This window comes from Neofelis nebulosa, chromosome 7 (assembly GCF_028018385.1).
Source record: "Neofelis nebulosa isolate mNeoNeb1 chromosome 7, mNeoNeb1.pri, whole genome shotgun sequence".
NCBI classification, from domain to species: Eukaryota; Metazoa; Chordata; class Mammalia; order Carnivora; family Felidae; genus Neofelis; species Neofelis nebulosa.
Genome location: NC_080788.1, coordinates 5,065,362 through 5,079,630, shown reverse-complemented (window position 1 = coordinate 5,079,630; position 14,269 = coordinate 5,065,362). Strand labels below are relative to the sequence as shown.

General features: G+C 51.5%; 1 protein-coding gene across 6 annotated transcripts in view; it reads left to right on the top strand.

Moving 5' to 3' along the window:
• ZNF592 (zinc finger protein 592) overlaps positions 1–14,269 on the top strand; it is a 60,059-nt gene that overhangs the window by 27,603 nt on the left and 18,187 nt on the right. For all 6 annotated transcript variants that reach the window (XM_058736479.1, XM_058736480.1, XM_058736478.1 and 3 more), the window contains 2 exons: positions 977–3,248; positions 10,205–10,383. In XM_058736479.1, the coding sequence (XP_058592462.1) occupies positions 996–3,248; positions 10,205–10,383 (2,432 nt within the window). In that variant the 5' untranslated portion in view covers positions 977–995. The remainder of the gene's footprint in view (positions 1–976; positions 3,249–10,204; positions 10,384–14,269) is intronic.

Below are 14,269 nucleotides of genomic sequence, written 5' to 3'. Positions count from 1 at the left end.
TCTTCCTCTTTCCAGCAGGTGGGAACCAGCTAGCTTCTGTTTCATCTGAGTGTGAGTGTCACAGTGATGTCCTGACAGAGGGCCTCTTTCCTAGGGCCCTGGGTTTCCTGTCACAGCAGGGCCATAGTTTTCCTTCTCCGGAGCATGAAGGAGACAGGTGGATCTTGTCTTTGAGTATTAAGTTAAAATGAAATTTGGGGCTTCCCCAAGACTGTTCTCCAGCCCATCTGAGGACCATGTGGTTGCCGTTTTGAGAGTCATCCTGCACCTCACATTTAGTGGTCCACCTACCAGCCAATAACAGTTTTAGGTGAAAATTACGGCAAGCAGACACTAACTAGAGAAAAAAGGGCCTGAGAGGTGATACAATTTGCTGGAGTTTAGTTTATTTATGAGACAGCATACATCCTGGCAGTAGCAAATCATCTTAGATTTGACTGAATTCGTGCAACAAAAAACACAAAGCTATACAAAATTCATGATTAAATAGTAGGAGGCAAATTAGCAGAAGTCCTCGCCAAGTCTCATATATGAATCGGAAGATTTCTAAAGAAAGGAGGCGCTGAGCCATACCTTTGTTTTCTCGATTTTTCTTTTAGTTTGTTTTTAGGTCTCGGTGATTGGGTTTTTACTAGCGCACGTGCTTAGGGAGTCACGCTAGTCCCTGAGAAATTGAGGGGCGCGATACGAGCGTTTTCTCCTTTTGGCTATGCAACCAGCTAGGAATTTCCAGGTATTGATGTTTAGGGCCGGCCAGGTGGCCTTGTCACTGCGTGTAAACTTCTCTTTCCATCCGTCCCCCAATGTCCCCAGCATTTTGGAAACCTGTTGGGGTAAAACTCAGCCATGGGGTTCACGTGTGTGCACCCCGGCTGTGTGCGTGTGTGTTAGTGTGATGGGCGTGTGATGAAGATGATGCCGAACAGAGTCCAGGGGGAGCCCGGGGATCACTGATCCTGTTCTGCTTCTGTTGTAGCCCCTGCCAGCATCCAGCCATGGGGGATATGAAAACTCCAGATTTTGATGACCTTCTGGCTGCCTTTGACATCCCAGATCCCACCAGCCTTGATGCCAAGGAGGCCATCCAGACCCCCAGTGAGGACAATGAGAGTCCCCTCAAACCCGCAGGCATGTGTATGGATGAGAGCGTGTCCTTGTCTCACTCAGGATCAGCCTCAGATGTGCCGGCCGTGAGTGTCATCGTCAAGAACACCAGCCGCCAGGAGTCGTTCGAAGCAGAGAAGGACCACATCGCTCCCAGCCTCCTCCACAATGGATTCCGGGGCTCAGACCTGCCTCCAGATCCCCACAACCTGGGTCACAACTGTGGGAAATTTGATTCAACTTTCATGAATGGCGACAGTGCCAGGAGTTTCCCCGGCAAGCTAGAACCTTCCAAGTCAGAGCCGTTACCGACCTTTAACCAGTTCAGTCCAATCTCCAGCCCAGAACCTGAGGATGCCATCAAAGATAATGGGTTTGGAATGAAGCCCAAGCACTCTGACGGTTATTTTCCACCCCCTCCTGGGTGTGGGCCTGTGGGGGGCCCAGTCCTGGAGGCTCTGGCAAAGTTTCCGGTCCCAGAGCTGCATATGTTTGATCACTTTTGTAAGAAAGAGCCCAAGCCAGAACCTCTGCCCTTGGGGAGTCAGCAGGAACACGAGCGAGGTGGGCAGAAGGTGGGGGAGCCTCACAAGGAGCTGGATGCCAGTCGATTCTTTGGGGAAGCTTTGGAATTCAACAGCCACCCCAGCAACAGTATTGGAGAGCCTAAGGGGCTTGCCCTGGAGCTCGGCACCTGCTCGTCAGTCCCCCCTAGGCAGCGTCTGAAGCCAGCTCATTCCAAGCTGTCCTCTTGTGTCGCAGCCTTGGTGGCCCTGCAGGCCAAAAGAGTGGCCAGTGTCACCAAGGAGGATCAGCCTGGCCACACAAAGGAACCCTCAGGGCCCGCTAAAGAGGGCTCCAAAGGCAGCCCCAAAATGCCCAAGTCACCAAAGAGTCCCCGGAGCCCCCTGGAGGCCACTAGAAAGAGTATCAAGCCCTCGGACAGCCCTCGGAGCATCTGCAGTGACAGCAGCAGCAAAGGCTCCCCTTCGGTGGCTGCCAGCTCCCCACCAGCAATTCCCAAAGTCAGGATCAAAACCATTAAGACGTCATCGGGGGAAATCAAACGGACCGTCACGAGGATCCTGCCGGACCCTGACGATCCCAGTAAGTCCCCCGTTGGGTCCCCTCTAGGGAGTGCCGTTGCCGAGGCCCCCGAGGTGCCAGAGGATGAGGTCACGGCCTTGCCGGCGGTGGAGCGCTCTCCTGAGGCGGGCGCAAACGCCGGGAGCCCCCAGGGTGACAAGAAGGGGGACGAGAGCGCGCCGAAGGCCAGCGAATCTTCGTCTTCCTGCTGCAGCTCCGGGGCTCGGGCCCCAAAGGGGGCTGCCCCCGGCCCGCAGACGGGCAGGAAGCAGCAGCAGAGCGCGGCGCCTCAGGCGTCCGCGCCGGCCCCCGCCAGCCTCCTGCCCAAGGCCGTGCACCTGGCCAACCTGAACCTGGTCCCCCACAGCGTCGCCGCGTCAGTCACGGCCAAGTCCTCCGCGCAGCGGCGGAGCCAGCCGCAGCTCACGCAGATGTCCGTGCCCCTGGTCCACCAGGTGAAGAAGGCCGCCCCGCTGGCCGTGGAGGTCTTCAACAAGGTCCTCCACAGCTCCAACCCCGTGCCCCTCTACGCGCCCAATCTCAGCCCGCCCGCGGACAGCAGGATCCACGTGCCGGCCAGCGGGTACTGCTGCCTGGAGTGTGGGGACGCGTTTGCCTTAGAGAAGAGCCTGAGCCAGCACTACGGCCGGCGGAGCGTCCACATCGAGGTGCTGTGCACGCTGTGCTCCCAGACGCTTCTCTTCTTCAACAAGTGCAGCCTGCTCCGGCACGCCCGCGACCACAAGAGCAAGGGGCTCGTCATGCAGTGCTCGCAGCTGCTCGTGAAGCCCATCTCTGTGGACCAGATGTTCGCGGCCGCCCCCGCGAACTCCCCGGCCCCGGCCGCCCCCGCCGCCGCCCCCGCCGCCCCCGCTTCCCCCAAACACGGCCCGGCTCCGGGCGGTGCCGGCCCGGCCCTTCCGGCTCTGCCGCTCTACCCGGACCCCGTGAGGCTCATCCGGCACGGGATCAAGTGTCTCGAGTGTCACAGGCAGATACGCGACTACATGGCCATGGCTGCGCATTTCCAGAGAACGACGGAGGAGACCGAGGGGCTGGTAAGCAGACCCTTCCTGCGCTGGCCGTCGGCCCCTGGTTTACACGAGCTCCATGATTGGGCATGGAGGAAAGCTCATTGATGCGGGGGCACTGGTGGCATCTTAGGAGTCTTAGAAGAGGACGTCTGGCCTGATGGTTAGTGACCCTCCTGAATGCATAGTGCTTGGTGTTTATTGGGGGAAGGGTCCCCCCCCCCCGCCCCCCCCCGGGGAGACTCTGAAGGTTTGCCCGCTGTATCTGTGGCCACTCAGCCCCCCCTCCGCTGGGTGGGTCTCTGCTGGCGGCCCCCAGGTCCCTGGGAGGGGTCCACACAGTGTTCTCACGTGCCCGGAGAGCTTGGGGACGCGTGGGGGCCTCGCCGCCCGGTACCACGGCCCGTGCTCTCGGAACCACGTCACCCCTGAGCTGTTCCCCAAGGTCGGGCTGGGGAAGGAGAGTGGCCCGGAACGCAGGCTGTGGCAGAAGCTTCTGGGGCCTCTCCCTTCTGTGTCCTCCCACTCCAGGAGAGCAGCCACGCGTACGTGCGTGTTCCAGCTCTTGACGAGAGTGGTGTTTGTCTGGGCTGTGTCGGTGGCTGTCTGTGTTCACGAGGCCCTGTGAAAGCAGGCCTCCAGACGTGCCTCCAGAAGGCTCTCTCCTTCCTCCTCCAGGTGACTCCCTTCACGACCTAGCCAAGCCCAGCCCCTCACCCAGCCTCCCTAAGCCAGGACCACAGAGGCCTGGGAGGAGAGCAAAGCAGCTCTTTCTACTTTAGTCCAGCAGGGGCCGCACACCCGTTTGGTGGCCCACGAGCTCTCTACAGGTGTTCCCTGTGCGCACTGTGCGCCCCGTCCCCCGCGGAGCACAGGGGTGCTGTGGGGGGTGGGGAGGGAGTCACACCCCTCCTCCAGGGCTTCCCGCGGCTCAGCGGGGGCAGGGCTCACCCCTGCTACAATGTGAGGCAGAGGCAGACGGAGGTTGGGGCTGACAGGCTTGTAGACGAGGTTGCACAGAGTGCCTGAGAGGGACTGACGCGAGGAGGCGCCAGGCAGAGGGCGGGGGCCGTGGGGAATGACAGGAGGATTGAGTTGGACCCTGGAGAAGAGTCTGGAGGAGGGGGAGGGGCCGGGGTGTTCCGAGTACTGGGAACGAAGGTGCCAGAAAGTGCAAAGTGCGCTCAGCTCAGTGGCCGGAGGAGAGGAGTGGTGGAGTTTGGTGGCCTGTCGACCTTCTGCAGCCCCCGGGGCGGGGCCAGCGAGGTGCTGTGGGGTGGCTGTTGTCTCTCCTCTGTGCCTTTTCCCCTCAGTTTGCATTCTGCTTCTGGTGAGTCCGATGGAGTGTGGCGACCCCGGCCCCTTTCCCCGGGGGCTTTGGTCTTCTGGCTGTCCCCACATGGCTGACTCGGGCCAGGACCTCTTCTTCTAGGTCATGTGATCAGAACCATTTTCCGCAGAGTTCTGATGCTTGGTGTTTTTCCACACTGTTCTTCACCCGCCTTCTAAAATCCGTGCAGGAAGACGTCAGGGTATAGGGTCCCCGGCTGACATCCTTCCCATCCTGCTTCTTCTGTGTGTCGCTCTCCTCTGGTGGGAGCTGGACCAGAGGTCCCCCGGACAAGAAGGGAGAGGGTAGCCAGGAAGGCCGTCGGGCTTCTCTCAGCCCAGCTCAAATCCCTCACGAGGAGTCCCGCCGTTAAGTGTGGTCTCCGAGTCTTAGGCAGAGGGTAAGGTTTGAGGTCTGGGATCCAAACCTAGCCTTGTTGGCTGGGGGACTTGAGTCTCCCGAGACAGTAGCCAGGCTTCAGGCCACATGCGGGGAGGGGGGAGACGGGCTTCACTGGTGCAGGAGCAGCAGGAGGGCCTTGCGAGCTCTCCCTGGGTGTGCCGGCCTCTGCGGGGCCAGAGGGCTTCTGGTGTTCCATGTGGCCTTGTTGGGCAGGATGTCAGCACAGAGAGACTATTTTTTCTTGGTCTTAAGCTTTTACGTAGCTATAGTATCATTGTCACCTCTAACAAAATGAATAACATTCATTCGCCTACGCGAATTTTCCTTTTGTATCGAAAACTGTCTTTTTACAGTTGGGCTTGTTTTGAATGGGGATCCAAACGTGGACCCACGTGTTAACATTCATTTATGTCTTTTACATTTCTCACTCTAGAACAGCACTGTTTCCCACTCCACCCCCCCAGACCCCCTCCCCCACTTACTTTTCATGTCCCTGATTTCCTGAAGAAACAGGTCCCTGGGCCCTGGGAATTTTCCAGGACAATTCTGGCTTTGACCGGTGCTTCCTCATACAATTAATTTGTTCTTCAATATGCCCTATCTTATGGGGTAGACTAGAAATTGGCAGTTTTGAGGAGGGGACTACCGTGCCTTTTGTATTTCTTGACTTCAGGGAGGCACAGAGTCCCTGCCTGCCTCTGTTTTGACGATGCTCGGTATGAACAGTGAGTCCAGGTGGCGATGCTCTGATGCCTTCATTGTGCCGTTCCCTACACTTCGTGTAATTCTTTTAGTATCCATTAACAATTGCTCCTGGAGTCAGTCATTTTATTAGGAGTTGCATTAGGGTGTTTTGTAATTTTATTATTTCTTCCTCAGTTGTTAGCTGGAGTTCTGTATGAAGTATCTTTTCCTCTTTGATGAGGGCTATTTGGTTACCTTGAAATATAGCTTATGTTGGAAAATGGGATATATACTTAATTTGTTTCCCTTAGTTAACAGTATTTGCAGTAGTGAGTGGATGCCCAAACAATCTCAAGTAGGGTGTTAAGATTTTCTGTTTTTTATTTTTTTAATGCTTGTTTCTTTTTCTTTTTTTTTTCAACTTTTTTTAATTTTTATTTATTTTTATTTTTTTTTATTTTTGGGACAGAGAGAGACAGAGCATGAACGGGGGAGGGGCAGAGAGAGAGGGAGACACAGAATCGGAAACAGGCTCCGGGCTCCGAGCCGTCGGCCCAGAGCCCGACGCGGGGCTCGAACCCACAGACCGCGAGATTGTGAAAATGTTTGTTTATTTTTGAGAGAGAGGGGGAGACACAGAGTGTGAGCGGGGGAGGGGCAGAGAGAGAGAGGGAGAGAGGTGGGGGGAGACACAGAAGGGGAAGCAGGCTCCGGGCCCCGAGACGTCAGCACAGAGCCCGACGCGGGGCTCGAACTCACGGACCGTGAGATGGTGACCTGAGCTGAAGTCAGATGCTCAGCCTGCTGAGCCACCCGGGCGCCCCACGATTTTCTGTTATTTTAAAAAATTGTGGTGAAACACACATAGCCTAGAGTTTACCATCTTTACCCCTTTCTTTAAGTGTGCAGTTCAGTAGCATTAAGTACGTTCACACCGCGGTGCAATCAATTTCCAGAACTCTTTTCATCTTGCGAAACTGAAACTCTATGCCCACGAAACAACTCCCCCTTCCCCCCTCCCACCTGCCCCTCGCAACCACCCTTCTACTCTCCGTTTCTACGAATTCGACTACTCTGTACCTCGTACGAATGGAATCACACAGGACGGGTTTTTTCAGTTACCCAGCTGACCTACCGCGCTTAGCATGGTGTCCTCAAGGCTCGGCTGTATTGTAGCACGTGACCGCGTTTCCTTCCTTTTTGAGGCTGCCTGGCCCTCCACTGTGTGTTTAGACCACCTCTGTCTCTCCGTTCATCCCCTGACGGCCGCTCGGGCCGCTTCCACCTCTTGGCTATCGGCAAGAACGCGGCCGTGAACGCGGTGGACACGCATCTTTCGGGGATCTTGCTTTCAGTTCTTTTGGGTGTGTACACAGAAGTAGAACGGCTAGGGGGCACCTGGGTGGCTCAGTCAGTTGGACGTCCGACCTCGGCTCAGGTCGTGATCTCACAGCTCATGAGTTCAAGCCCCACATCAGGCTCTATGCTGACAGCTCCAGTCTGGAGCCTGCTTCAGATTCTGTGTCTCCCTCTCTCTCTACCCCTCCCTCACTCATTCTCTGTCTCTCTCTGTCTCTCAAAAATAAATAAACATTAAAAAGAAAAATAAAAAAAAAAAAGTAGAATGGCTAGACCAGGGGCAAACTCTCTTTCAGAATTTTTACGGATCCCCGCCCCCTCCCCCCCCAATGCCATTTTCCATGGCGGCTGCATCATTTCACATTCCCGCCAACAGGGCACGAGGGTTCCAGTCTCTCCACATCCTCCCCAACACCTTTTTCTGTTTTGTTTGTGCGTCTGTTTGCCTTTGATGGGAGGCGTCCTAGTGGGTGTGAGGTGGCCTCCTCTGCCGTTGTCATGGAACCAGTGGTTTTCACGTGTTTGGTATGTTGGGGTCAGTCACTTTTCCACGTCTTTGGTCGTGGGGCCCCGTCAGGCTGGTTCCTGCACCCTCCGGACGTGAACTCGTAAAGCCTGAGAAGCTTCCTTACTTTCAGCCCCCAAAAGATGTACTGGGCGCGTTTCTTGTGCTGAACTAGGAGTCGGCCGTCCTTCTGAGGAACCAGGGATCTCGAAGTGAGGAATGGTGCTTAGGAGTCCCCTTCTGGACGCCAGAGGTGCTCGCTGGGTACATCTGCTACTAGGCTTTTGCTGTGGCCTGAGCTAAGAAGTATATGTTTTTTTTTATTGTATGGTTGTCAGTATGCATGTATTTTTAAAGTTTTATTTCTTTAAGTAGTCTCTACACTCTACGTGGGACTCGAAGTCATGACCCCGAGATTGAGTCGTGTGCTCTACCGACTGAGCTGGCCAGGTGCCCCAAATCAGAGTTTTTACGTAACCGATTTTATACGGAAAATCTTGGTTCCTAAGATTTTCCTACCACACATACATACACATAAAGTTCAAAATATCAATACCAATATTATTTCTAATGTTAGAACAACCGAATAAAATTGAAGATGTGTTTCCAGTTCTTTTTGCTCTTAGATCACATTAAGATGTATAAGTCAATATGCTGTGTTTAAAATTTTTTTGACATTTGTTTTTGAGGGGGGGAGGGGCAGAGAGAGCGGGAGACACAGAATCTGAAGCGGGCTCCAGGCTCCGAGCTATCAGTGCAGAGCCTGACGCGGGGCTCGAACTCACGAACTGTGCGATCACGGCCTGAGCCGAAGTTGGATGCTTACCCCACTGAGCCACCCAAGCGCCCCAATGCTGTGTTTTAAAGGTCACACTGGGAACAGTTATTTTTTTCTATGTGGTGATGTCACCAGCTTGATACATTGTTAGATTATTTCGTTTCTGATTTTCAATTTTTAGGGAATGCTTTTGTTTACTTAGTTTAATTTTTTATTATTTTAAAACTATGTAAAACATTTTTGTGATTCCAAACTTAAAAACGGTATGACAGAGTCCACCCTGAAGTCTTGCGTCTGTCTCTGTCCCTTTCACTCTGTTCCCTCCTGCCCCATATGTAACCATTTCTGTTCACTTGCAGTTTATCTTTCCATGGCTCTGTTTTACAAATACGTATCGGTATGTCTGTGCGTGTGCATGCGTGTGCCTGTGTGTGTGTGTGTGTGTGTGTGTGTGTGTGTGTGTGTGAGGTCATCTTCCTCCGTCTCTTACACAGAAGGGTGCAGCTTAATTACTGTTCTACATCGAAAATAATACTTTAAAAATTTTTTTAAAGCCTTTTTATTATGGAATGTCCCAAACACATATAAAAGTGGACAGAATGGCATAACGAACCCTGTATTAACAATTATCAACTCCTGGTCCATCTTGTTTTATGTATTTTCTAACCACCCCCCCCCCCCGGATTATTTTTAAACAAATCCCAGCATCACCATATCTATAATAGTTCAGTATGTATCTATAAAACATGAGGTTCCTCCCCCAAAACCACAGACATGATATCATCACATCTCAAAATGAATCATAATGATAATTTCTTCTTCTTATCAAACTTTAATATTAAATGTCAAACTTCCCAATATTATCACCAAGTTAGTGTTCAAGTCTCTCTGATTGTCTCATTTCTTTTACAGTTGGCTTGCTTGAATCAGGATCCAAATAAGTGCTCTACCTTGCGATTTGAAAATTTCTCTTAAACTTCTTTTAATCTGTAACTTCCCTTTCTCTCTCTGTTTTTCCCTTGAAATCTGTTTGTTGAAAAAACTGGGTGGTATGTCCTGTAGAGGCTCCACGTTCTGGATTTTGGTTTTCCTGTCTTCCCCAACGACCTGGCCCTCTGAACAACTCTGGGCCCAGGTCAGTGGCCCCCCGCAGCGAGGAGCGAGTGCGGCGCTTTCCTTCCGACCCAGAAGGGCCCCTGCCTCGGGCGCCAGCTCAGTCTGCTGCTTCCCCCGGGGCTGTGCCCACTAGAGGGGCTGTGCCCACGAGGGCGTCAGGGGGCGGCCGCAGGACTTTCCTCCCCCCAGGTTCTCTCCCGAGTCTGGGAGCGAAGGAGCCGTTGCCCGTCCTGCCCTTTCCCGCAGGTGTGTGTGGTCGGCTGCGGCTCAGGACACGCGCCTGCGCGGGCGAACCCGGCCGAGGGAGCGGGCGCTGGCAAGGCCACTCGGCCGCCTGGCCCGGGGGCTTCCGAGAGCCCATCAGGTCTGCTCTGGAAGTCCCTGAACGGGCTAGCGGTGTCACGCAGGAACTGCCTCTGCTGAGCGAGGGCGGAGGCCCTGGCGGTTCTGGGAGCGTAGTGGGGTCTGAGGCTTCGGGAAGCGCCTTTGGCCTCTGGAGGGGAAAAGCTGGTCTTCTGCTCGGCCTGAGGGAAGAAACACTCGCAGTCCTAGAAGCGGGACTGGTCTGTGGGAATGTAGCGTCAGCCCTGTCTCTGACGAATAAGGTGAGAGGCGAAGCTTGCTTGGGCGTCAGGTCGACACCTGTCACGAGGCCCAGGGGCCCCGAGGGTCCTAGGACGGTGGGAGGAGAGCCCGGCGGGGGGAGGGGGCTGTTCTGACCCACGCTGCAGGGGAGCCAGACCGCGGCGCTTGGAGAGCCGTGAGCCTGCGGCACCCGCGTGAACGGCTTTCTTGGTGTTTTCTCTTAGACCTGCCAGGTGTGCCAGATGCTGCTGCCCAACCAGTGCAGCTTCTGTGCCCACCAGCGGATCCACGCCCACAAGTCCCCCTACTGCTGCCCGGAGTGCGGGGCCCTCTGTCGCTCGGCCTACTTCCAGACCCACGTGAAGGAGAACTGCTTGCACTACGCCCGCAAGGTGGGCTACAGGTGGGTGCTGCCCCGCGCTGGTCCTGCTCCTGGGCCAGAGCGTGCTCCAGCATGACCTTCGGTCTTCAGGGGCCTGGGATCCCACCTCATCCGACAGTGATGTCGATTGGTATAGAGACAGGCATTTTCATGTGGTAGAGAACAAGAAGAGAAAGGGGGACAAGAATAAAGAGCTAAAATTAAACATTAAAATGTAGCTTTAAAGGAGAAGTTTTGGGGAGATTAGTTTGACTTTTATTTTTTAATGTTTATTTACTTTTTGAGGGATAGAGAGAGAGAGAGAGAGAGAGAGAGAGCAGGGGAGGGGCAGAGAGAGAGGGAGACCCAGAATCCGAAGCAGGCTCCAGGCTCCAGGCTGTCAGCACAGAGCCCGACGCGGGGCTCGAACTCACGAACCGCGAGATCATGACCTGAGCAGAAGTTGGACGCCCAACTGACTGACCCACCCAGGCGCGCCCCTCGTTTGCTTTTTAAAAGTATATAAAGTTGATTTGCTGATAAAGCTTCTGTGTTTGGCATATTAAATTTACAGTGCCATCATGATAATACGTTTCCTAATTGTCGTACTTCAGATGTTCTCAATTTCCATTACCAAATGGAACTGCAAGACACCAAACCCAAAGAGCTCTGGTGTCTTTATGTTGACTAGTTTTTGTCAGTTTGTTAGAAACCAGCAAAACCTGACGATGGAAAAAGTGATCAGTCTCAAAGTAAAACCAAGAAAACTCTATTTTAAACTGAATCTCACCCCCCCCCCCCCACCATGTGTCAAATAAATGTAGGCAAGAAGTCATTTTCAGGAAAAAGATCAAAATGGGGAAGAATACTCCCTCCCAGACTCATCGGTCTGTAACTTCTACATCAGCTCAGTTGGGCCCCCTTTACTGATTTATTGCATTTGAGAGTTTCTACATCTTCTGATGTGTTTACTTAATAACTTTCACATCTGAAAGTTAGTTCGGCACCAATTTAGCAAGGTTTTCTTCTCTTTGGTAGTAAAAAAAAATATTGATTTAGTTAATTTAGTAACTTTCTTTCTGAGTACTTATTATTGCCTTTACTAGCATGCCAGACACTCAGGACCCAGGGGCTTCTGTCTGATGGGTCACAAAGCTGCCCAGGTGACTATAACTCAGAACGGGAAGTGCCCCAGGAGAGGAGCGGTCAGGACAGCCTCAGAGTGGAGATATTAGGAGGTTTTCAGGCCAAAGAAAAGGGGAGAGCGTCTCCGTGTGTTATCCAGCACAGAGAAGGTTACAGGGACCATGCGTCCTGTAGAAGGCATTTCTGTAGAGGCGGGGTGGAGATGAACTGGGCGGGGGAGGGGGAGAGAAAAGAGACTAACGCATTGGAAGGGCCAGGCCCAGGCAAGACCTTATATTCCTTGGCAGACGTTTAGACTTTCTCCAGGGGACAGTGAGGGGCTACAGATAGATTTGTAGCAGGGCGGTGGTCCCTGCAGGCCTGTGCTTCAGGAAGATCCCTCTGGGGAGCTGACGTGTGTGCTTGAGAGGGGAGAGCCCGGAGGCTGGCTGAGGGGGGAGTGTGATAGTCCAGATGAAGCACCGAGCACTCTGGCTGTGGGGACAGAGAGAAGATGGGTCCGGGAAGGCTTTAGGGAGTAAAGCATTAGAGCTTGATGGGAGCTGGTAGACCGGGCTGAGAGTGGGGAGGGGCGAGTGGCGACTCCCAGGCTTCTGTCTTGGTGGAAGCATGTTGAAATGTGGAGTAGTTTCTCGTGCACGTTAGGGAAGTGGAGAAGCTGCTGTGCCGGAGGAGCGGGACAGAGCAGGGGGTCACACAGCCCTCACCACCATGCTGCAGAGGAGCAGTGCTCGGCAGCTCCCAGCCCATTTTTGTTCTTATAAGTAATCTCTGCTCCCAACGTGGGGCTCGAACTCGCGACCCCAAGATCAAGAGTTGTGTGCTCCACCCAATGAGCCAGCCAGGCACGCGCCCCCCGGGCCACATTGTTAAACTAAACACCTGAATGTGTGTTTTTACAGTGTGGTGTAACATTTGAAAACACCTTTCCAACTTTGACTTCAGCGTGTGCTGCTTGCTCCAAGATCAAATCCAGCCCAATAAAAATGCAAGCAATGCTTGGGTTTTTGTCCTTGAATCTTAAATCCAAGGCATTTCTAATAGCATCGATGGATTCATGGCTTTTTTTTTTTGTCTCTTAATTCAATGTTTTGTTTTACTTTCTTCTGTAAGACTAAAAGGAAACATAGTGTCTCAAAAGCAATTCAGTTTATCAAGCCTTCTTGTAAGGAATGTCAGACACAAATGTAATGCGATTCAGCCAGATGGCTTACTGACGGTTTTGACAGTAAAATCTTCGGTGATCCGTGGTTGAACTCAGAAGATGTGTATGCTAACATAGTATTCGTGGCACTTAAGATCTTCAACTATTCACATATATTTTTTGTATTAGCTTTATTTAGACATAATTCACACACCATACAATTCACCCATTTTAAAGGGTACAACTCAATGGTTTTTTGTATATTTACAGAGCTGTATAGTCACCACCACAGATTTTAGAACATTTTTATCATCCAAAAAGAAACTCTACATTCATAACCCTTCCATTCCCCCACCCCTAACACTAATTTATTTTCTGCTCCTATATTTGCTTCTTTGGGACATTTCATAGAAATGGAATCATATAATATGTAGTCTTACTTAGCCAAGATTCATGCATATTGTAATATATCAGCATTTCATTCTTTTTTTGTGGCTGAATGGTGTTCCATTGTATATGTATATACACCACAGTTTGTTCATCCGTTTACCAGTTGATGGGTACTTGGGTTTCCACCTTTTTGGCTGTTACGAATAATGCCGCTGATGAACATTCCCTTGTAAGTTATTGTGTGGACATACGTTTTCAGTTCTTTTGGGTATATACCTAGGACTAGAATACCTGGGTCAACTGCTAACTCTACGTTTAACTTTTTGAGGAGCTGCCGGACTGTTTTAAAAAATGGTTGCACCATTTTTATCTTCCTGCCAGCAGGGTAGATGTTTGGTTTCTCTGCATCCTCACCGGCATTTGTTATGGTCTGACTTCTGATAGCCATCCCTGTGGGTATAAAGTGGTGTCTCATTATGGTTTTGATTTCCATTTTCCTAATGGCTCGTGGTGTTGAGCATCTTTTCTGTTTGGTATTTGTGTATCTTCTTTGGAGAAATGTCGTTTTTCACATTTTTTTTTTTAATTTTTTTTTTTTTCAACGTTTATTTTTTTATTTTTGGGACAGAGAGAGACAGAGCATGAACGGGGGAGGGACAGAGAGAGAGAGGGAGACACAGAATCGGAAACAGGCTCCAGGCTCCGAGCCATCAGCCCAGAGCCTGACGCGGGGCTCGAACTCACGGACCGCGAGATCGTGACCTGGCTGAAGTCGGACGCTTAACCGACTGCGCCACCCAGGCGCCCCCGTTTTTCACATTTTTAAATTGGATTATTAATTGTCTTACTGTTGAGTTATAAGAGTTCTTTGTATACTCTGGGTAAAAGTCCCTTGTCAGATACATGATTTGCAAATATTTTCTCCCATCGTGTGGGTATTATATTTTTTAGTAAATTCTGAAAATGTACCTACTATGTTCCATTTCATTGGGTTTTACAATATTACTTTGTTTTGTATTATTTTTGCTTTTTCTTGAAGACATTGTCAAAGTCCTGTACATTTTGTATGTGTTTTATGTGTATGTATTTTATGTAAAAGGGGTATATACATTATATACATATTTTAGAATTATATAAATTATTCTGCTCTTTGTTGAAAATTTGGAGAGCGACCAATGATGTCATAAAGGAGCAAATTTAGATTGTTCTTAATGATATGTCATTTTCTTATTTGTGATTATTAGGACA